The sequence below is a fragment of the Heloderma suspectum genome, chromosome 3 (genome assembly GCF_057233095.1).
Source record: "Heloderma suspectum isolate Gila_16-S chromosome 3, 16-S_ref, whole genome shotgun sequence".
NCBI lineage: Eukaryota > Metazoa > Chordata > Lepidosauria > Squamata > Helodermatidae > Heloderma > Heloderma suspectum.
In genome coordinates, this window is record NC_139460.1 from 256181981 (window position 1) to 256206121 (window position 24141).

The 24141-nt window shown below is 43.7% G+C and overlaps 1 protein-coding gene across 1 annotated transcript in view; it reads right to left on the reverse strand.

Moving 5' to 3' along the window:
- Positions 1 to 24141, reverse strand: part of SORCS3 (sortilin related VPS10 domain containing receptor 3) — a 516588-nt gene that overhangs the window by 307434 nt on the left and 185013 nt on the right. The window contains exon 5 of the mRNA XM_084841986.1: positions 1464 to 1537. Coding sequence (XP_084698112.1) covers positions 1464 to 1537 — 74 coding nt within the window. The remainder of the gene's footprint in view (positions 1 to 1463; positions 1538 to 24141) is intronic.

A 24141-nucleotide genomic window follows, 5' to 3' on the forward strand; every position in this document is an offset into this window, starting at 1 on the left:
CAACATGAGAAATGGGGACAGGATATTTAAAGGAAGTCAGAGAGCTACTGGATTCTGGCAAAAACAGAATGTGTTGGCAGATTCACAGTTCTGTCCAAGATGGATTTGTGCTTGTATAGATGTGTTGAAATCCAGCAAGTTTTCATTCTTTATTTGGAATGTTCATTGCATGTGTTCAGAGGTCTCCTGCATCACTGTCTCGTCAGAAGATAAGAGCCAATCTATAAGTTCAGGAAAAGTATGTATTGCACGTTCCCTGGGTTGTACGCTTCAAAATTCACTTTGAATTGCAACTTCAAAATCGCAGACATGAATGCTCCCTCCATGTCAAAAAAGTCTGTGCTGCACACACATGGAAGAAAGCAAGGCAATGCTGTCTTTCCACAGACATGAATTTTATGGGTTGGATCCAGGATTGCCCTTCTGAGGATGGAAGGGCTTCACTCATGGAAAGTGCCTCCACCATCCTCCCTGTGTGACAGCTCACCACATTCAGCAGGGTGTCCCCCCCCCCGCAACCCTTTGTGTAACATTTTCAGGGAGGTGGGAAAGTCTGCTTCATGTCTAGATCTGGTAGGGATGTCAGAGAATTCCGCAACGGATCTTGGTGAGGCCAAATCCCAATGCATTCGGCCCCCCGAAATCTGTCGCGGAACGAAGCCCCCCCCACTAAAGGCGCCCTGGACAAAGTCCCCGCCGCCCCCATCCCACGACAGGCATGTGAAACAGAGCACTTACCTGCTCCCGTCCGCGCTGCTTTGTGAATGATGGCCGTCCTGCAGCCGCCATTCGTTCCTCCTCTTCATAGCCGTGATAGGCTACGTAAATACTTACGTAGCCTATCATGGCTAATGCAGGGACGCCATTTGCATCCCTGCAGAGGCCGTGATAGGCTATGTAAGTATTTACGTAGCCTATCACGGCTCGATACAGGGACGCAAATGGCAGCGGCTATGACAGCCGCCACTTGCGTCCCTGCAGGGCTGCCCAGCGGCCGGATGTCCGACTGCGGGTGGCCGGAGGTGGCCGGCGGCTCTGCGGCTTGGCCGCAGAGCGGAGCCGGCCAGGCAGGATTCTGGGGGGAGGGACGGAGCGCCTCCCCCCCTTCGAGGATTCCGGGGGGGAGGGACGGAGCGCCCCCCCCACTGCAGATGCCCCTGCGCAGAGCCAGGTAAGGGATTCGTACATCCCTAAGATCTGGACCCATCCCTGTCTATGTGAGTGTGCCAGCATGACTTGGCCAGGCCCTGGAATTGGCAGTTGATCCTTCACTTTGTTCCCCACCCTCAGCCAATTTAGAATTGCTCTGTCTTAAGTTTGGTTGGATGTTGCAATGATTCCATAATCAATTAAACAACCATTTGGATGAGAACGACAATACGTTTCTCTCTTATTTAGTATTACATAATCCTAGTTATGCCACCCATGAATAAGCAATTATAACAAAATGGGAGAAAACTCACCAGTAAAATCTGTTTGGTGTGATCCGTTCGTGCATGATCTGCCACCTTCTTCCAAAATCCATCGAGCTGTAGAGCTGAAATATAGGAAGCCAAATAGGTGAGACAATAACACACAGGGGAGTGACAGATGGACATATATGCTGAAGCAACTTCTCCCCCTCCCCATCCTGCCAAAACCTGTCCCTGTACAATGCTATTTCAAGTGTCAACCACATGTCTACTGAATATTTGATATTATACATATGACTTTTGATAGAAAGTATATTATTTGATATTAAAGTGCTGTTCATTTTTATTAGTAGCAGATATTCAGTAAGAAAGTATTGGACATATTAAATATTACTATATTTAATTCAGTATTTTATCATTGATGTTCAATATCATTAAACAATACTAATATTCAGAATTCCATGATCTATAGTTGATTAGTCTGAACTACTTTGAAACCAAATGGATATTTAACAATGGATATTCAACTTTTCCAAGCCAAGGGGAGGTGGCAGTGACAGCCATCTGAGGCAGGTTTAAAACTAGCCACAGGTATACCAGCCAAGGAATGCCAATGGACAGCTGCACAGATCTCTCAGGCCAATAAGATGTTTGAGGAGCTGTTCCATCACCTGCCATAAGTGCCCGTCTTGGTTTCTAGATACTATTTTGGGGAGTGGAACTTTCAGTGCTTTCTTCGTTCTTGAAGTGCCTCTCTGGAAAACTGAATTCTATGGTACCATCTGTTTCCTGTTCAACTATAAAACTGTATTTGGTGTTTTAAAGCATGGTTGCGCCCAGTGGTGCAGCTAGATAATTTTAGGCCCTGGATTTAATGGTCTTATGAGGAGCCCCTTTAGAAAGCCATGTGTATTACTTCAGTAGTGAAACACACAACTAACATTTATCTTCTCCCTTTCCCACCACCATTCTGTGCTTTACAAGTGCTTCTACAATCCTGATATGTTAGAACAAACAAATAAACAAAACAAAAGACAGTTTGCCAGCCCGGAGGAGGAGGAGGAGGGAGGAGGAGAAGGAGGAATACTCTGAGCATGTGCAGTTCCACATTTTAAACTCAGTTAAAACATAGCACCATAATGACCACAGGAATGAAATGGAGTTTGCTTCTGCTGCCCTGATGCTAAACACATTTACTTGGGAATAAGCACCAACCTGGTTGTAGAAAAGTATAATATACATTTAAAGTCAAAATAATCAATTGTGCATTATGTGCATGTCTGGCCAGCCTCTCCCTGATTATAAAATTTTTTAAAAAAAAATTGAAGGAGGAGGAGGAGGAGGAGGAGGGGGAGGGGGAGGGGGAGGAGGAGCAGAAAGGAACCTACAGTGAGCAAAGTCAGTTCTGGTAGGCTCTGGCATGTCTGTGCTGGCCCAGGGGCTGACACCAGGCCTGTATGCCACATTCTCCATCAACTGGCACTCTCTGGGTGGTTATTTGGAGGGCGCTGGGCTGTAGGACCTTGGATTTTAGCCCTGAGGTCAGCCCTAGGTGCACCACTTGTTGTACCAGTAAGCTCATTGGAAAGAATGTAGTCAGTGAATGTGTACTGGCATTTATTTTGAACAATGTTTTGCTTGATTGTTTAGATTTGGATTAAATCTGGATTTAATAAACGTTGATGTGTTTGGGAAGAGCGATCCTATATACCAGTATACTGAGACCAGATCTATACTGATGCAATGCTGGCAGAATGGATGCTGTATCCAATGCCTGCTCAGTCTGGGTGGGGAGAGGGAAACACACAAGTAGAAATTGGAATTAGAATGTTCTATACAGCCTAATCAATGGAAAACTGCCCTACCTCTGCAGAATTACAACTGAGGTTCGTTCAACAAAAATTGATGTTTCTTGTATATTGAACATCAGAGCAGATTGTTAAGAAGAAGTTGGCTAGCTCCGCTAGATGCCAGGGATGTAATGTGGACAATTCCTCATTGAGGCATATGATGTGGGCATGCCCCATGGTGGCTTCTTTCTTGTTGGAAGTTATTGCCTGTATAAATTTTGTCCTTGAAAAATCTGACAATTTCAGATGTTCATGCATTTTTAAATTATAACCCTGTGACGTGAGGATTAATGGACAGACAGCAAAAGAAAGCACCTACAGTTGCAAAGAGACTTAGTCTAGTCTAGAAACCTGCCACCCACCATCATTCAATGGTCTGAAGATCTTACTGCTCTCTCTATAGTTTGAACATATATCCTACAGTCATCAGTCTCATTTGGATGCTCATGTCGATATATGAACTGCTTGTATTACTCTATACATTTGAAAAAGAAGTGCAGAACTTCTTTTTTTAAAACTATTTTTTATTAATGGTGTTGTGGAGGGTTATTATAAAGGTTTTTTTCCCCAGTTTTTGTTGTTCTTTTCCCCTGTTTTTTCTGTTGCATTTGCACATGAAACTATACATTTTTTAAAAAAATGTAGGTGCTTGTCTTTTGTATGAATGTTACAGTATATTGCTCATGGTATTATATTTCCAGAGAGAGAGAGAGAGAGAGAGACTAACAAGAGAGTATTCAAAAATATATTTAAGCTAAATGTTTCATCTTCTGCCCTCATCAGTACTCTGCTGATGAACAGCAGAGCTACTGATGAGGGCGGAAGCTGAAACATTTAGTGTAAATATATTTTTGAATATTCTCTTGTTAGTCTTTCTATCTTTCTTATATAGTTTACATTAAGAGTGATTGCATCCACAATGGATCCAGAGCCTTCTTGTTGTTTTGCTGTTGTGCTGCTTTACACCAACTTCTCTTACACACACACACACACCCTAGAAATGACAAAAAAAAAATGACAGGCAGACCTTCAGATCCCCAGGAAACACCACTTGTGTCCACAGATCAGGGATTGTGCTGGAAACAATTCCCGCATGCCACCCATCCACAGAGGGAGCCACAAAACTCAAGATGAATGGGGACACACCCTGAGCACAACTCCTCCATCACAACATGCAAGACAATGCCAGAGTGGCCCCACTCTACCAGCCCCAGTGGCACAGCGAGCTATGAGCTGACAACTACCAGCTCCAAGGCAACCTGAGAGGCAGGGGTTCAACTCCTCTTATGCGCCTCACGAGCATTGTTTTATGCATAGGACCCAGGACGGGGAGGAAGAGCAGCACCCACATAGCTCCCTGGGCAGGACACCTGCAGAAAGTGCACGTAGCCCTCCTGGGACAAGGGTTCAGGATCCACCCAGGGAGGGAAAATGCTGTTTTGATGAGCAGCAAAGTGGAGGGATAAGGACATGCAGCAAAGACAGCCACAGAGTCACACCTGGCAGCAACAGCTTTCAGTGGCCACTTTCAGTGGCCACTCCATGTGGCCACAGTGGCCACTCCTTCCCCTAGCTGGTACCTTCCAGATGTTTTGGACTACAACTCCCAGCATTCCTGACTATTGGCGATGCTGGCTGGAAATAATAGGAGTTGATGGCCAAAATGTCCCTGGGGCAATAGGTTGGGGAAGGCTTCCATAAGGTATGGGTTGGGAGCAGGAAACAGGAGCTTGAGCCCCACAACCCATCCTGGGAGAAAGAGGCAACATGCCCCACTTAGCTTTTGCATGCCTAGAAAAAAAATTCATCACAGGGGGGAAAGAGAGGGAGTTCCCAAGACTCAAGCCCACCTTGCAAACACCACAAGATTAGTTCCCTAACCACTCAGCAACTGTAGAAGGCAGCAATCAGGCACACCACAGGACATTTCTTTCCCTCCTCCCTGCTCGTAAATACAGTCAATGATTCCAAAAGGAGAGGTTCTAGCTGGTGAAACAGAGAAGCAGCACATAGACCAATAACCTGCCCCTTGTGTGGGCCAAACAGACCTTCTGGCACATCCCTCTCCCAGGCAACCAGTGTGACCACACCCATTCTGTCTTGTCTGATAAGCTGACCCTGCCAGTTAACATCCCAGTAGGTCTTGTCCCACATCCCCTACATCCTGCTTCTTTGGTCTTCTGTTCATTATTTCTACCACCACCCCACCCACCACCCCAAGAGACTGCTTCTTACACCCTGGCAACAGCACCCATCCCACTTGTGCACTCCACGCATCCTGCTCTCTCAGAAAACAGAGGGGGGGCCATTGGCCCTGAGCTCATCAAGCACCTTGATCCCCCCTCCCCGCCCCCAGGTCCATCCCAAAGCCAACTGAAGGCTAATCCTACTTGGAAGGAGGAAGGGGGACCCTATCGACCACTCCCAAGCAAGCAAGCAAGCAAGAAACAACACAAGTGGCAATGTGAAAGCCTTTATTGGACAGCATCTGGTATGGAGGAGATCCTGAAAGAGAAATACACTTGTAGAGTTGCTGGTCACTCCAGCAGAACTCCTGTGCCTTGAACAATGGCTCAACAGACAGACAAAAGGATAGCAGGTGTAGTGCCCCTCATGGCACTGGCTACATGTTAGGAAAACCTCGGGATGCATGAGAAATGTGTTTGGTTTTGATCAAGGTTTACCCAGGCCAGTTCGCACCTTCCAGACTGAATGCAGATTTGGATGCAATCTGTGGTCAAGGTCCATACATTTCCAAGTTTGCAATGTGATTCATGGGCCGAAAGAGAGGAAAAATGTGTTCAGCAGCATGCATACATTGAAAAATGCACACAAATGCGCTTTAATCAATGGGAGGAGAATGTGTGCGTTTCAGAGATGCACACATTTGGATGCATACCTTTGGGAAAATATGCACAAAAATACACATGGATTTTCATACAAAAAGAAAAGAAAAAACTAAGCTCACGATCTGACACAGACTTGAGTTGGAACAAGCGTCAAGGTGGAATTTGGAGAACTTTGGCAAGCTTGATTTTTTCTGATCCGCACATCCCTAGAAACACCCTGGGCTGTTGTATTACTGACTGTCATGGAGCATTCAAGCATAGAAGAGTATGCTTGGAACATGTAGGCTGTCAACCCCATAGAAAAGCAGCCAGGAGCAGCCAGGTCAGTACTTCTGGTCACAGATGGGCTTCTTTCCTCATCTGAACTGAGTATGGGGTGAATCTTTTACCTGTGGGAGAGTGGCCTATAGAGAGCAAAGGGAGACAAGACATACACAGAGACAATAACAAGAAATAGTCAGCAGCTGGAGCACATCGTCCCTGGACCGGGATGCACAATAGGTGTTTGTAAGGAGGTTTGGGAGAAGAGAGAGTGGTGCCACCTTCCCCCTATGGTGGGAGGGAGAGGAGACTGCACTGACTGTGAGGATACATACCCCCTACCCCTTGGAGGTTGTAGTTAAACACTGTGTATGCTGTGGTTGTTTGTGCTGCTCTACACATCCAGGCTATGATCCTGTAAGACAAAAGTGCTCATGAGTGTTCAGCCAGCAGCAGCAATGGGTGGAGTAGAGTGCCTGGACTTTGCCAACAGATAGCTTACATGTGTGTGAGGATGAGTGTCTTCTATGCATGGAGGACATTGCTCCTCCTGCTGCTGGCTGTGAGGAAAGGCTGTTAGAACAATACAGTTCAGACAAGAGACAATATTCACATAAGGCAAAGAAGTCGGAAGGGAGACATGGGAGATATATTACAGCTTGTGTTCCCTCTTCCCTTGCTTACCTGTGTTGGGTGCTCTGTCCTGGCACCTGCAGTAGTTGGAGTGGACTTTGATGTCTGGAGTCGCATGGAATCTGTTAGGATTCTAAGCAGAGAACTTTTAGCAATGTGCTGAAGTTCCCATGCGTCTTGTGCAGGTAGGTGTTTTTGTAGAAAGTGTTCCCTTTGTGTGCAAAGTGCACTTTCCCCATATTTTCTCATCACCAGAATTGCCTCCCCTCCCCCTTTTGCGTTCTGAATGCACATGATTTTTGCACAATATGTTTACTTTTTCCCTTTCACATTGAAGTCAATGGGAAGGAAATTTCCTGCAACAGTTCTAGGCCTGGTGTAAAGTTATGCCATCAATGGGTGTAGCCATGGACTGAAGGGGTATAGGATCTAGTGCAAGTATGGCCCACCCCTGTGCCACCCATGACTCCACCTTGTTTCTTGCATCCATTGAGCCAATGTATCGTTGCTAGCAGAATAGCTCTTTCAGTGGAGTGTTCCAGTGGTATATTTGCGACATACTGCCAGTACAACTGCCATGGTGGTGGTGGTGGAGCTGCTGTTCTGCTGGCATAGTAGGGCTTCTGCCAAATCCTATAGCCCTTGAGTTGAGTGATCTTCAGTATAAGATTGTGCTCTAAAAATATTTGAACGTCCATTGAGCTTATAGGAACCCACAGTACCTAGCCTTATGGTGGTAATTAAAAATCTGATTAACCACTTGTTGTTTCTCTCTCTCTCTCTTACAAACCATAAATAGGGTGTAAGTATTAAAGACCATGTTAACTTGAGGATTCCCCACACAAATTTCCAAGTTTCTAAGGTGCCTTTTTGCCTGGAACTGTTGAGGCAGGAGGTCAGACTAGATTAATGTCCAGCAATTTTCCAATCCTACAATTCCATTACTGTTAAATTATTCTATGAGTAGTGTGGAGAGTAAGAAGAACAACTGGGGGGGGGAACCTGTGAGGCCACAGAAGCATAGATATGTTTTGTTATGCAAAATACACATACTCCTCTATTTAAAAATGATAATAAGGTGAACATACTTCTATGAAATTCTTGGTAAACACTGATGACTGGTATCCTACGATGAGTTACCCTGAGGAAGGAAAGGTTCCCATCTCATCCTCTCTGATGTACCCCATGTGCTCTACTCTCAAAGCCTCTTCAAAGATTGGGGAACCCTGAATAATGTGGAATGGGGCATGAGGGAATTCTTCTGTGTGTGTTGGGAGGAGGGCAGGGTTTCAAAAATTCCTTCTGTGAATTTCCTTAAGTTAATTTTTCTGAGGCTACAACCCTGCACTAGTCATTTTTTAAATGTGCCTCATGCTTTTCTATCTAAAACAACATCCAAATAAGTGTACAGAAGAAAAATCCAATATACATCAAAACAACCAAACTCAATATAAATGATCAAATACAAATCAAATAACCCTCAGAGAAAACAGCAGAGAAAAACCCAAATAAAACCAGCAGAGCAAATTGGAGCAGAGCTGGTCAAGTTGCCCTCTACCCCACCTCAAAAGCCCTCCAAAACAAAAGAACAAAATAAGATTTTCCATAGCCAGGAAGGACAGGGGGAGGGAGGTGCATACCCTGGGGGACAGAATTCCAGAGCCTGGATGCAATCGCTGAAAATGAGTGGGGGGACCCAGAGAAGTTAGGGGAATAGTCCTTAAAATATTCTGGCTCCAGACAATAAAGATTTAAGTCTTTAAATGTCAATTGCACATATTCTGAATTTGGCCCAGACACACTATCTCCAGAAAAGTGTTCTTGCTGAGCTGCAGTGTGGAGAAGGTTTGGAATAAAGTGTGTGTCTCAACCCTATACAGAACTGTTAATGCATCACTGGAGAAAAAGCACCAAGATTTGTGAAATGTGAATGCTGGGAGTTAATGGTCAGATTACATACCATTGGGCAGCAATGTGTGAACAAACCCAATGCCACTGCTTTTCTACAAGGGCCTGTAGAAAACATCTGCGAACACAGTGGCTGCTATTTGGCTTCAATTATTTTCATTTGACTCACATAAGTGCTTTAAAAAAAAAAAAAGTTTCTTAACAGCTGTAGATATGGCCAGCTCCAAAGCACTAAGCCCTTTTCAATGCAGTTAGTCATGTGCCCCACGGTTACTTGCTCAAAAGCATCCTTCTGCCCATCATCGCAGGAGCCAGTCCAGCCACTGAGCAGCTTTTTTCTTCGTCACATTAGATCTCAGGTGGTAGAAGGATTAAATTGAACTTGTAGCCTTTAGGCGGATTCAGATAAAGAGATAAGAAAGGGATGTTTCATTTCATAGTGCTAGGCTTTCCTTCCTTCCTTCCTTCCTTCCTAGCAGCCCACTTTGAATTTTCCACTGAAATCAGATGATCAAGAAAAGCAGTTGTTACACCGCAGAGATATTAAAGGAGGGTGGGGATGAAGGTCCCTTTCGCCCTACTTTGTTTCATCACAGCTTGCCCGGCATTAATCATGTATGCAAATATAAAGGTCAATTACACATTACTTAAAGAAAGCCAATAAACGAAAGGCTTTGGCAAGCATAAAAGCTGAGTGCACACGTGCCTCTCGTTCACCTTGCTTTTGGGGCCCAGAGGAGATGTCAAATGCAGCCAAAAGAAATATAGATGGCATTAGAAAGCCATTTGCTGGCAGTTGGTATGCAGGGTGAAGGAATGAAAGCCCGTTCGATGTGACACCTGCTTGTAATTCGGATATGAATTTTTTTCTAGTTTCTTTCAAGAGGACATTGCTAATAATAACCCCTCATCTCAAGGACTGAACACACTGATCTTAAATATGTGCATAGGTACAATGCCATGTTGTGCGGTGTGTGCCAAAGTGGCTATACAGCCTCTTGTCATTGACTGTGGCTTTCAATTTTGTTTACTATCAGGCAGTTCTATTACGGGATATGAAGAACTGGTTTGCTCAAGATACAACACCCATAATGGAAGAACAAGGGAGAGATTCTGACCTTGGGAATTTGTTGTGGCATTGCAGTAGCAAGGATTTAAGAATTACATTAAATCCCATTACAAGAGGATTATATATTTTTTGGAATGGCATTAAGAGAAAGCTTATCCCTGTCCTTTCACCTTTGTGACTTTCTGTAATAAAGAGACAGAGTATAGGGGAATATTGGATGATATAATGTATTGGAAGGGAGCAGGTATATCACAGATATCACAGATTAAAGATGTGGTAAATGGGACAATGAGATCATTTGATAATTTAATTGAGATGATGGTTGGGCGTAGAGTCTCATATTTTCAATATCTTCCAAATGCATTTATCGTAAACTCTTCGATTAGGAAATGTGGGCCTTTAAATGAGCGTTCCTGATTATTAAAGTAATTGTATAAAATTATTATAGACCATGACAGGTGTTAGAACTCATATCAAGGAAAATGGGAGTGAGTTATGGGTAGGAACATTAAGCTGGGTGTGGAAAAAAGTCCCTCAATAAATATTATGTTTAAATTCAAAGGGAAGTTTTTACAAGAATGAGTTGAGGTGGTATTTAATTTCTAAGACTTTAAGCTACATTTGTCCTAGAGTCAGTGATGTGTCTTGATGCAAGTCTACAGGAGCAGATACTGTTCATACTTTGGGGAAAAGTTCTACAATTTTGGAGATAATAAAAGACATGATGGACTATGACTTTACTTTGGATCCAGTAGTAATATTGTTCTGTTATACAGTGTCTAGTTACAAGAGGACGGGAAAATGTTCATTCACTGGACTGCAGCTAGGATGTCCATCACCTAGAAGTTGAACCAACAAGATACCCCTCCTTTAATGGAATGGATGACAAGAATATGGGATTTCATCTACATGATTGAGGGAGCAATCCTATGGCCCCTAGACATCATCTGAGGGGCCACAGGATTGTTCAGATTCCCCCTTCTGTGGTCAGAGACAGTGTTCTGACTTCAGAAGGGGGAGTCAGAAATCTGACAGACACCCCTCCCCCACTGCTGGCACAGAAAGGATCATGCTGACTGCTCTTTGTGGTCAGAAAAGAGACCTTAGAGAGGGGGAAAGGGGGCGTTTCAGTGGATGGGGAGGGGAAGAGACTGGAGAGGCCAGGATACGAGCTCTCCTGAGACCTCTCCAGCCTCCTTCCCTCCTCCTCCAAAGCACCCCAGCTAGATGGGCAAAAAAACCCATCTAGTGAAAAATGTAGGACGCAAGGCTGGGGAGACAAAGATGTGGAGCCTAGGGAGGCAAAGATCAGGTTTACTGTGATGTCTGCTTTTAATTCTGATATGACATTTTTCTAGTTTTTCTCAAAAGGACTGTCAGGCCTCAGCGTCAGCACTGCAGTGGGCCTTGCAGGTTATAGCCAGGATTTGATTAGAAGTAGCCTGGAAGGGCTTGGGCCTATTCAGCCTCTGGAATGTCAGAATCAGTGTGAGCTTATTCTCAGAGCAGAGCCAGGGGGAGTCACCCAAGTCCCTGTCCGCCTGTGGTCTGGCCTTGGTAGGCAGGAAGGCTGGAAGCTGTCTGTGAGAACCTGACAGAGGGTGGGGTTTTCAGAAGGGTTGCCCAGGTTGAAGCGTCACTGCTGGAGGGCTGAGCAGTGATGCCCTGTTTAGACAGGGGCCTTGCTGAAAGGCTAAAGGCCCTTGTCTGTCAAGTGATCTGGAGGGGGTGTCTTACAGTCACACCTTCCCCTTTTAAGCTGATGCAAAGGTGAAAAGGCTTTGCTAGGAACACCTTCATTGCCTGAAGCTTTTTCTGGTTGGAACCATCATCGTCTGGGTGTTTGGAGGCACTCTGCACATGGACCCTCCCTTAACTGGAACTTTGGATTCCTCAAGACTTGCCATGAAAAGTACTGTGAGGCTTTTCATAGACTTAAACTCTGCTGTGGATTGTGTGTCTTTGCCATCAGCTCAGCATACCGGCAGGCGAATTTGATCTATGACTTTTGTACTTTCCTCTGCCTGGACTCATGCAGCATGGAGTTACCAATATGAAAGTGGTGGCATGGAACTCCCTGCATGTCTGGGATTACCCTTCCCTTGATCTTGATAGGCCTCAACTAGGCAGCCTGGAGTTATCAACAAAAGTTCCAAAGTTGGACTAACTCTCTATGAGGGTGGTTTGGCTTAGGCCTTGCAAGAGTTTACCCCTTGATTGCCTGAGAGATGATTCCAGGAATCATTCCTATTCCTTGTCTGGGGTTTGGAACCCTGTGTATGGATTGCCTGGGTTAGATACGCCAGGAATCCTGAGTCCCTTCCCTTGTGTTCAGAGCCATCTAGATAATAATAGGGAAACCATGTTGATGAAGATCTCAGTCATGGCGGTAGTGTTTAGCTTTAGACTGTTCTGGAATTACATAGAGCCTATAGCTACTGACCCTCAGCTATATGATTTCTGAAGAGTGTAACCATTAAGCTTTTGCAGTGGGATTTCCTGCAATAAAGAAATCTCACTGATTTAGGTGTCCAGTGTCAGATTGTCTGAGCACGTGTGTGCCGAGGGGGCGGGGGGGAATCAGGAAACCTAACAAGGACATTGCTAATAACTCAGCAAGGACTGAACATTTGGATCTTAAACATGTACACAGCTTCAATGCCACACTGAGTGGCTCATGCCAATGTTGCTACAGAAGCATTCTGTCACTGTCACTTTCAACTTTGTTATAAGAGATTACTACTATAATTTTATATAGAATTGTATCAAACCCTATGTAGACATAGCTCTTGGGATTTTCTGCAGTGGGGGAGGAGGATCACACCTAAACTGTTTCAATAATCTGCCTGTGGCCCATATGTTGAAATAGGGGTCTAGGTATATAGAACCCAATGCATGTAGATTCAAACCAAGCAATCGTTACTTCTTGGTTTTGAGGAGTAACAATTATGCATATCAGACCTACGTGATGTCTAGTCCACATGTGTAGGTCCTTATACTAAATGACATCAAATGTATAGACCTCAGTCAGATGGCCCATGAAGTGAGATGGCCAGCAGGCATGATCTCTATCTCTTACCATTGTAGGCACAGCCTCATTTGAACAGGGCTACCATGTCATAGGCTGTGTGATAACTGAAAAGCCATTAGGATGCTGCATAGGCAAGTCACCATACAGGCGGCCAGTGCTGTATGTCCTTTCTCTACTGCAAACAACATTGTGCAGCATCACTCTATGGCAACTTGAAATGGTGGCTCTTTCTCAGGGCAGAAATTTCAACATACACTATTGTGTCCATGCATCATGTTGGTCAGTTAGTCATGTGGGTGCAAAGTTACAGGTTGAATCATTGTATGGATGCAGCATTCCATCCTGACCACTGCACTGGTGATTCAGCGACAGAGAATCAGTCCACTAGGAATGACAAAGAGTAAATTCACATATATTAACCAAACAGGTACTTACAGCTGAATAAAACAGCCTGGAGTGACAAGGCATAATGGCTGATCACAGCAGTTCCACAGATTTAGATTATGTAATTCTAACTGAAGTTATTATCACCTGCACATTTATCCTTAGTACAGCAATTTTTTTAACTGTTAGACATGGTGATTCTCAGGTCACTTACCTGAGAATGAGAAATAGGGAGGAAGCGAGACACTGATAATTCATAAAAGAGAATGAAAGAAGATTCCAAGTTGCACAGAACTACTTCTTAAATGTAGCTATGAATGCAGATGATAAACATGAACATCTGTGCCAAAGAAGGGTGCTATGCAACTTGAAAGCTTGCTTTTTTCTTTTTTTTTTAATACTACCAGGTGGTGGACTTTCCTTTGTTAGGTACCCATCCAGCCTCTGCTTAAAATCTTTTATCATGGGGGCCATACCAGTGGACTTCCAACATCGGCATAGAGTTGAATTAGATTACCTCTGAATTCCAATTCTGTGACTCTGTTTGGTCCAGTAACCCTGTTTGTCATTCTGTGTGACCAACAAGGCTACTTATACTTGGCTTTGCGATGATGGAAAGAGCCACTTCCTTATTTCCTTTGCCTGCATTATTCACACTGTGTCATTTATCCTTCCATTCCTACTCCACTGCTTGATATCAAGCTAATTGTACAGCATAAGATTTCTAGGCAAGATCAGCCAAAATTGGAGTGATGTGAACCTAGCTTTCCATCATCCACCATGAATTTGGAGGGAAGTCAAATTATATGGGTGATAAATGAGTTGTTACTTCAAATGTCTCTTGCCCAGCTGTTTGTGCATGTTTCAAGCTGATAACTATGCTCTGTGAGATCTGATTATGGTCCAAGTTGGCAGCAGGGCAGAAAATGTCCTGAGTAGATTCTCTCCAGGTATTTACACTAGTCCATTCAGCTTCTCTTGATTTTAAATGAGAAACACACTCATTTTTAGGATAAAATTATTGCACCTTCCCTGGTTCCAATCATCTCCTTCCCACGCCCAGCCACAACAGAGCATAGGATTCTACCTAACTGTACAGGCTATCTTGGAACACCACCATGAATATATACACCTCAGCCATTGAGCACAGACATTGCTCATGGGACTCCCATCACTTTGCCACGTGTCTAGAGAACTAGGAGTAGCAGCACATAAATGGGGACTCTGGTGATAGGTACTCTGGGTGTTTGTGCAAAATACTCCATTTGTGCAAACAGACTGAGAGAACCAAAGGGGAAAAAATGAGGTGCAGATTAATAACATCCTTTCTCAAAATTCTTATAGGTACCTTGCCTTGGGATTCCAAACACTGGGACTACAAGAACAAGACATTCCACATAGATAAGCCAGGCAGGAGGCTCACCAGGGAGGAGTAGGCCATGCCTTAGATACAGGGAGGAGTAGGCCATGCCTCTATCTCACCCCACATAAGCACCTCAGGAACAAAGCTGGATGTGCAGAGTACTAAAACACCCATGGCCACAAAGTGCATCTACCCACTCCTGAAATATAGGGAAGTTATATACATGTCCTGGAGGTGACGGACTCGACCTTGGGGGAGCTGGGGGTGGTGACAGCCGACAGGAAGCTCTGGCGTGGGCTGGTCCATGAAGTCACGAAGAGTCGGAAGCGACTGACCGAATAAACAACAACAACGTATACATGTTTAATGCCCCCCCCTCCGCGCTTTACTCAGGTGGTAGCAGTGTGTCCCACAGAATAAAAATATGTATGCAGTTTGCAGGAAGGGAGCCTATAATGGCCACAAAGACCCAAAGAAGTTCCTATTCTATTACACACCCATGGAGGCAATGTGGAGCAAAGTCACAGTTGTTCGGTGAACACCAGACCCTTTTTACTTTGCAGATAAGAGCCAGGACATATATAGCTGGAGGAAGGGCAGGGGTGGGGGAGGGGATAGAATCTGAGGACAGAGTTCCACTGCAAGTCTTTAAAATGGATGGAGAGTAGTGCCTTGATGACCACATTATGTCCCCCAACAGGTGAACCCACAAAACTGGACATCAGAGTGACTGCCAGTGGGACAGCGGGGAACGAAGCTAAAACAGACAGAATGGAAGATGGCATCACCCTCTCGCACTTGCTCACTCAACATTCCCAAATGGACACCCAGTCACAGGTATACACAGTCTATTGCAGCTGCTGAATATTATACCTTGTTATCTCCATATCTCTCTCATCTCTCCATAGGCAACCAGGCATGATCTATTCAAAATGCAAAGAGGAAGGATATTTCTAATGCATTGTTCCATGCAGACTACAAGTGAGGCCTCTACTATCACCAGCAAAAGAGGTTCTATTACGTAGGTATCAGCTTTTTTCCTATGCCTTCCCAAAATGCATGATGGACAATAATGTAACAGGTGCAGCATGCAGGTGCAATAATGGAGACAGTTGGGGCTTGTGTCCCGTTATCATGCAGCTTTCAAAGGGGCATAACTCTGCATGAACAAAAACATTAGCAACCTCATTCCTTTCTGATGTTGTCAGATCTCACTCCATCACTAGTACTGTTCAGTAAAAGCTAGGGCTGTTTCAACTGACACTTTGTTCTTGAGATGGCTGGCAGATAAGGAAAAGACACTGTCCTTTTGTTGTTCACCTCAGTGGTCTCCATGATGAAACACAACACTGGGAAGGGAGGCAGTGGCATTTCTACCATAACATTTTGCACCAGGAACTGAGGGACTGCTTCCTGCCTATGGCTTTGCCATTGGCGCACTACTAAGGGCGAAGGAGAATCACAGACGTTTACATTTAGTTTATTTACATGCCACTTTCCCACAGTAAACTGTATCAAAAGTACCTGAAAATTAAAGTTAGCTTAACAACATGCATAATGGGGGGGGGGGGAAGAGAACGATTTGTTGCAAAGCATATCAATACCTTCAAGTAAGACAAAAACAATTCAATATAGAGAGAATAAATTCAATATTACAATGAATAACAAGTACAGAGCAAAATCAAAATTAACAGAACAAAAAACAAATAACAATAAAAATAATCTACACTACTGATGCATATCTTCCGTTACTCTAAGGGGGCAGAGCAGCCTGGTTTAAATACAGTTCAGAGGAAGTGGGGAGTTCTCAGCAGGGTGGATATTTCACAACTGGCTCCCTCATCTCTCCTTCATGGGAGGCTAACAGTAGTCAAAGGACCAGCTAGGGAGTAACAATGACAGAGGGCATGTCCTCTCCCCCAGCCTCCCAGATGTTCCAGCTGCTAGTGCTGGTCCCACTCTGAAGGCCAAACTAAACATTCCTTTAAGCACACATAGTGGAGCTATGCATGCTATTTTATTTACTCACCTACAAACATGTGGCCCCAATTCAGATTAGTATGATTTTTTTATGTGCCTTTTTCCTAACCAAACTGTGTATTTTCTTCCATAGGCTAAAGTGTGAAAATGCAGATTTGGAGGGGATTTGTACAAGTGTGCATTTCTGCAAGTGCACACTTTTGAATGCAAATGCAAGTTTGGGAAATCATGAAAAATTCCAAAGAATTGCAGTTGTAAGTTCTGGGTGCAGCAGTGGTTCCAGGTGTCTTGCATCAGTATGTACCTCTAAATAGGGGTGCATTTGGTCCACCTTTCTAATATGATTTGCCATTCCTGGATTAATATGCAGGTCAGAACACAGGAATCCTTTGGTTATCACATTCCGCTGGATTTTGTGATACAGTTCTCGGTGCAAAAATTAGCTTAAAATGTATATTTTAGGCTAAATGCATTCACAAACAAATAGGTTTGTATTTAAATGTGAATTTGGGGGTATTAGCCAATGGTAGTCCTACTTAGAGTAGACCCATTGAAATGAATGGGACTTCAGGTAGTCATGACTAACCCAAGTCCCATTCATTTCAATGGGTCTACTCCACATAGGACTATCATTGGATACTACCCTTCATGTGCTTTTTAATTTTAAAAAAATTGCAGATTGATGTGGAAACAGTATGGAGCAGAGTTATGAATGAAACGATGCAAAGCTGACATGGGCTGGAAATAAGACTAATCCTTCCCTGCCTTTGAACAGCAGATGCTGTAACCGGGGAGGGCTATCACCCTCATCATGCCCTGCTCATCAATTTCCTGGAGGCATCTCACTTGCCACTGTCAGAAACTATCTGCACATTTTTAAACCTTTATCCATGACTTGCAGACATCTCTTAATCTTATCCCCAGGTTCTATAGTAAAAAGCTAGATTCCATGCTGCACAAAGCAATCATTATCATTGACATGAAGATTTCTAGATTCCCCTGTCAATATATGTTTAATTCATTTTCCCTTTCAGCCTAATCAGCACATGGGAAGGGACTGAAATGGCTGAGAAAGTAGCTGAGCATTTGATCTTCCTCTCCACATGACTCTGTCTCTTCCACAACTATCTCCTTCCCAGTTAAAAACACCATATGGCCATGTCTGCCACAGGGGGCACTGGTGATTTTAATCAGTTCCATCAGCTCTCTGAGCATGTTTGATGGGGCAAAGCTGTTGTGAACCAGCATGCCAAAAAATTACATTCCTTCCATTTAATACTGGAAAGACCAATATTCCCCTTGGGGCACTCAAACATTGTCCTTCATTTGCCTTGTTCCAACTGTTCATAAAGTGTTTAAATATTATAAAACTTTAGCATCAACAGAAATGGAAATAGAAGCCACAATTTTAGAGCAAATACCATTTTATTTTCCTTGAAAGTGCCCTATGGTAAGATGCATTCTTTTAAACTTAAGCCTGAGTACTTCTGAGATGAATTTGTTTGCCATTACAAAGGGCTGTAACTAGGGATGTCAGTGAAATCCACAATGGAATCAAATGTTCAGATTTCTATGAATCTGACCCACGAATTCTGCAGCAGACCAGGACCAGATCTACGCTAATGATTTTTATTGGTATTGAAGTGCACTGATAACTTTGGGGGCACATTACATATTCCATATGACACTCTTCTAGCATTATTTTCCATTTTGTATTCCATATTATCCAAAATTCTGCAACAGATGACATTGATACCTCATAACACACACAGTGTGCAAGAGCAATATACTATCACCATGATGGGAACATATCAAAATGACATGGGGTATAGATCTGGTGCGGCTTTTCCCAAGTTGTATGGCTTCCACAGCCCTGCAGCCCTGTTCTTTTACTTTCTAGAATTTTATGCAAATTTAGTAGTAGAAAAATATGTAAAATAAAAAGCACTGGCTGAAAATGCACATTTCCCCCATAGACTAAGGCATGAAAATGCACATTTGGGGGGATTTGCACACTATTGCAAGTGTGAATTTGCACAGATGTGAATTAGTGCAACTGTGAATTTGCACAAATCTGGGGAATTGGCCAAAAAAAAAACACCTGATTCTGCCAATGAGTGGACAATGGAACAAAGGGCACCTGATAATCTATGTAATGCAGATGAAATGGGTTTTACAAAATCCATACATCCCTATCTGTAACATCTCTCTTCTTTACTTTCTCTAAAAGCAAAAGTCTAACCTTGCATGCTATCCAGAGCAAGCAAACCTTGCTGCTTCTAAAGTAACATTCTAAGAATGGTGAATAGAGCTATGATGACAGAACAGCTCCAAATGGATACTGGAGGGAGATGGGACTGCTCTGTCCCATCTTAGGATACTGCATGCCTGCCAGGAAAGAGCAAGCTGTTTATCTGACATGGTGCTGCTCAGAGGTTGTAGAAAAGTGCAAGATGAATAGTACTGCACAATCACTGTGGTTGGAATGTTTTGTCAGTACTGATGCCATAACAAAATATATTTGCTCTCAAAATCCTGCCACCTAGTTGCATGGATGGCTCACATGACCAAGCCATAAGGCTACACATAACTAAATTTTGCCTTGCTTTTAAGACCTCCCTGAGTACAAATCAGCTTATAAAGACCATAACAATACACATGGTATAGGGCCCCAGGCCTGTAAGCAAGCTAATAGTTTTAGAGAGGCTTAGAGATCCATAATGCTCTCTGCTTTGGTTCATTATTAGTAGCAATCCCTTGCAAGTGGGCCTCTCAGCTCGTAAGATGAGTCAAAGGCTGGTGCAGCACCCCCTTAGGACATTCCATGCTAATGAGCTCTGGTACCGTTTATCTTATCAGAGTCTAGGATGTGCCTGAGAAGTGAAGCTCTGTTTATCTTGAGCCACAGGTGTCCATGCTGAGAAAATTACGATAGTCTTGCTTCTGCCAAATATGTTACTATTGTTAGACTATGCTAGGAAAGTTGTAGATGAACTCTAATTAATGCTTGCACCTGTCCTACTGCCTCACTGCTATGCCCGAATATCATGTATGATATAAAAGTCATCTTGCAGAACAGCTCTTGGTTCAGAGCTTTTGTCTCATCCAACCATTGGGTACGCCTGTGCACTGTAAGCACTCAAGAAATGTCTCCTTGTAAGCAAACCTGGATCTGACTTATCACTTTCTCGGCACCTCGAAAACTTGGAAGTCTATGGCTGGGGCGTACAAATGTCAATATGCATCATCATATGGGCCCAGACATCAGGCAAAAGACATCACACTGAACAAATGTACAGATAGCAGTACTGGGTGGGGGGGTAACATGTTATTGTCACCCAGTTCTACACAACGACTCAAGTGGACATGCATCTAATGGCATATTATGGAGTAACATGCATCAAAAAAAACCCAGCACTTTTCTCTCAAAGTATGCATTTCAATGCATATTTTGATACACTTAAACTGCCGAGAACTGTGTCACAATGTTTAAAGAAGTGTTTGTTTAAAGCAAATTTCTGATCCATACATTAGTCTGAGAGGTGCAGAATTGAACATCGTATAGGAATTTGCGGAGATCGCATTCTTCAAGCATCCCAAGGTGGCACTACTTGGGTTCCACTTCATACAACAAAATTTATTTGGGTGTCACTACACTGCAAGGTCAAGAAAATAATATGTGGTTAACCTGTGAGAGTCAACAATTGTAATAAAAGCAAGCACAGTTTATTCAAAGCCCAGGTTACCAAAATGCCGAGAATGAACTTTTCCATAGCAGTAAACTATTCCTCTCATTGGAGTAAGAATCCCGATCAGAATTCAAGGCATAAAATAACCTGGTTCCTTTTAAGCCTTTGGTGCTGCATATGCATATATCTGATATGTAAGATTTTTCTCATTTCTCCTAAGATTTCAGAAATCCAAATTGCCAAGTCTTCTTTCCAAAGTGGAACTGATGTATTAGGACCTCTGCACTGTTCCATTTATTTGTTTCTGAATTTTGTACAGGTTGTGCTGCATGTGCAGTTCAGTCTCCTCCTTTTTTTTTTAGGGATGGGCAAGCACCTCCCACTTGCCTGAAAACTAACTGGGCTTTCCTGAGTGTTCAAGATGAACACTCAAAAAGTCTTGCAGAGATTTCCAACTGTTTAAATTAACATTTTAAAGCCTAATTCCCCTAATATCCTCAAATTTCTCTCCTTCCCTTCCCCAGGGGTGGGGGTGGGAGACACCTTGAGAAATGGTCGGGGTAAAAAGTGGAGGATGTGCTCTGTGTGTCCTATCCTGCCAGGCGCTTTGGGGGCTGTAGTCAAGCCCCATGATTCCTGGCATAAAATGGCACACTTGACCTGACTCATCAGTTTTACCCTGCTTGTTCTGCCTGTGGTGATAAAAAGAGGCTTACGAGATTAAAACCACACTTAAAACATTAATCATCATCATAGGAACAAACAGTTTATGACAGAAGGAGATAAAAACCACACAGAGCATCATTTGCACCCAAGACTGCCCCCTATCCCTTCCCTGCCCTTGGCCACCTGTTACTCTTTCCCGCTACCCTAAGGTAATTTTTACTTGGGGTAGGGGGAAACTGGTGGAAGAGGGTTGGTGAGCAGTAAAGTTGAAGTGTGAAGCCCATTTCAAGTCCAGCTCAAAAAGGGATAGGTCTGATTTTAAATGAGGCCAGTCTATTCAAGTGAGAGGATGAATGTAAGGGGTCAGAGATGCTGGGTACTTTTGCAATAGCTTGTTTGTCCACACTTCCAGAATAAAACTGCTAGCAGTGGAAATGCCTTCTGGAATTTCCATGTCTCAAGCCAGCAGCCATATTCCATGGCAATTATGACTAGGGATGTCAAAGAATTCCGCCACAGACTGAAATGGGATCAAATTCCCTTCAGTACGTGCCACGGAATCCTCTGTGGAGGTCCTGCGGAGCCAGCAGTCATGCGGCTTTTTTTTTCGTCGTCCGCAAAGAGTCGCGAAACTTTCGTAAATAAAAACGCAGTGTAGTATGTTCCAAAAATACGCAAGTTTTTTTAAAAAAATGAATTGTGCTCACTGCCTTGTTTGTGGGTGTTCTTTTTACATTGAAATCCTCTGTCTCCATTTACTTTCAGCCAAAACACTTCCTCTTCCTAGGGGCTTCCCAAAAGAAGGCTGTCTTAGGTGTGCCTGAGCAATAAACTCTTTGTTTAAAGCAACGCTGTTTTAAAGAAAGAAAAAATCTTTTAAAATGACCATGCCACTCCAGGACCAGCATGGTCATTTTAAAAGGTGTTTTCTTTCTTTAAAATAGCATTGCTTTAAACAAAGAGTTTATCGCTCAGGCGCACCTAAGACAGCCTTCTTTTGGGAAGCCCCTAGGAAGAGGAAGTGTTTTGGCTGAAAGTAAATGGAGACGGAGGATTTCAATTAAAAAAAAAAGTAAATATTTACAAAAAATAGCGATTCTTACGGAAGTTATGCAGACTCACGGAGACGGCTGGGCACCAGAATTACAGTTGTTGGTATGGATTTATCTACATAATTTTCAGAGCGGAAAAAGAAGAGGAGAATTCTGGGGGCTTGTGAACAGTGGAACGGAGCACTGGCCCAAAAAACTGTGGAAGTCAGGCGGCACCGAAGGTACACAATTCATATATCCCTAATTATGACTGTAGGGTGGTACAGTAAGAATGCCCAACACTTTTACGAAGAAAACTTAGAAATGTGAGTACAACTTGAACAAACTTTCACACATTAGAGAGCAATTAATCTTTAATGTGTTTAATATTTCTTTTCTTTAACACATGATATTTAAATTGCTTTGTCATATAATAGATATTAATAAAATATATTTAAAACAGAACATAAAAGTGAAAATGCTGAACATCCTTTTGAGAACAATAATTTCATGATCTGGTAGACATCAGCCATATTTCTTAGTGGGTTAAATCTTTGTTTAGATTCATATTGGTTATAGTTGAAACACCAAAGGAGAAAGTTCACTAGTAACAGTGACCTCAGTTATCTCCACATATACTGGATAAATGCATGTTCCAGTTGTGACAAAGAGGTTACATTTTTTCTATACTCTCAATGACTGTGGCATAAAACAATTGGTCGCAGAACCAACCAGAGGGGAGGCATCTCTGTACTTAATTCTAAGAGGCAGCCTGGACCAAATGTGAGAGTTGTTGATCCAGTTGGAAACAGTGACCACAGTGCTATCAAATTTAATTTGCATGTAAGTGGACAATTGCTAAAGAAGTCCAACACAGTCACATTTGATTTCAAAAGAGGAAATTTCGCTACAGTGAGGGGACTGGTAAAAAAAGAAGTTGAAAGGAAAAGCCAAGAGGGCAAATCTCTCCAGAATGCTTTGGGGTAGGGATGTACGAAAGTCACTTACCTGTGACGAAATATGATTCGCGGTGGGGGGGAGGCACTCCATCCCTCCCCCAAAAATTCTGGCCGGGGGGGAGGCATCCCGTCCCTCCCCCCCAAAATTCTGGCCGGGCGGGGAGGCGCCCCGTCCCTCCCCCCCAAAATTCTGGCCGGGGGGGAAACGCCCCGTCCCTCCCGCCGCGAATCCTGTCCTGCCGGGTCTGCAAATGGCGGCGGCCATAGCCACCACCGTTTGCGTCCCTGCAGTCAGCCGTGATAGGCTACGTAAATGTACGTAGCCTATCACAGCTGAGTGAAAAAAAAAAGCGCATACGCAAATGGCGGCGCCCATAGGCACCACCATTTGTGTTCCTTATTTTGGCACGTCTAGTCTACGTAAACATTTACGTAGACTACGGTGAAAATAAGGGGGACGCAAATAGCGTAGCGTCTATGCTTACGTAGACTAGACATGCTTATGTAGACTAGACATGCCAAAATAAGGAACACAAATGGCGGCGCCCATGGGCGCCGCCATTTGTGTACGCGCGGTTGTGGTTGTTTTTCACTCAGCCGTGATAGGCTACGTAAACATTTACATAGCCTATCACGGTATTTTTTAAAAATCTAGCCGTGATAGGCTACGTAAATCTTTACATAGCCTATCACGTTGTTTTTTTTAAAACTTGGAAATGGCGGTGGCGGCGGCAGCCGGTCAGAAGACCGGCTGCCACAGCTGCCACCGAACCACCACCAAACCGCCGCCAGAGCCGCCGCTGCAAGGGCGATTCGCCCAAGGTAAGTCCCATCCCGGGGGGGGTGGGGGGGCAGACCATTTCGCCACCGATTTCGGGGGGCCAAATGCGCTGGCATTCGGCCTCCCCGAGATTTGTGGCAAAGTTCTCTGACATCCCTACTTTGGGGTTACTCCAGACCACAATAATAGAAGTTCAGCTTCTATAATAATATCAGTAAAAAACAACAACAACAGGAGTGCATGTATCATCATTATTTTTGCAAAAAGGTGTCCTA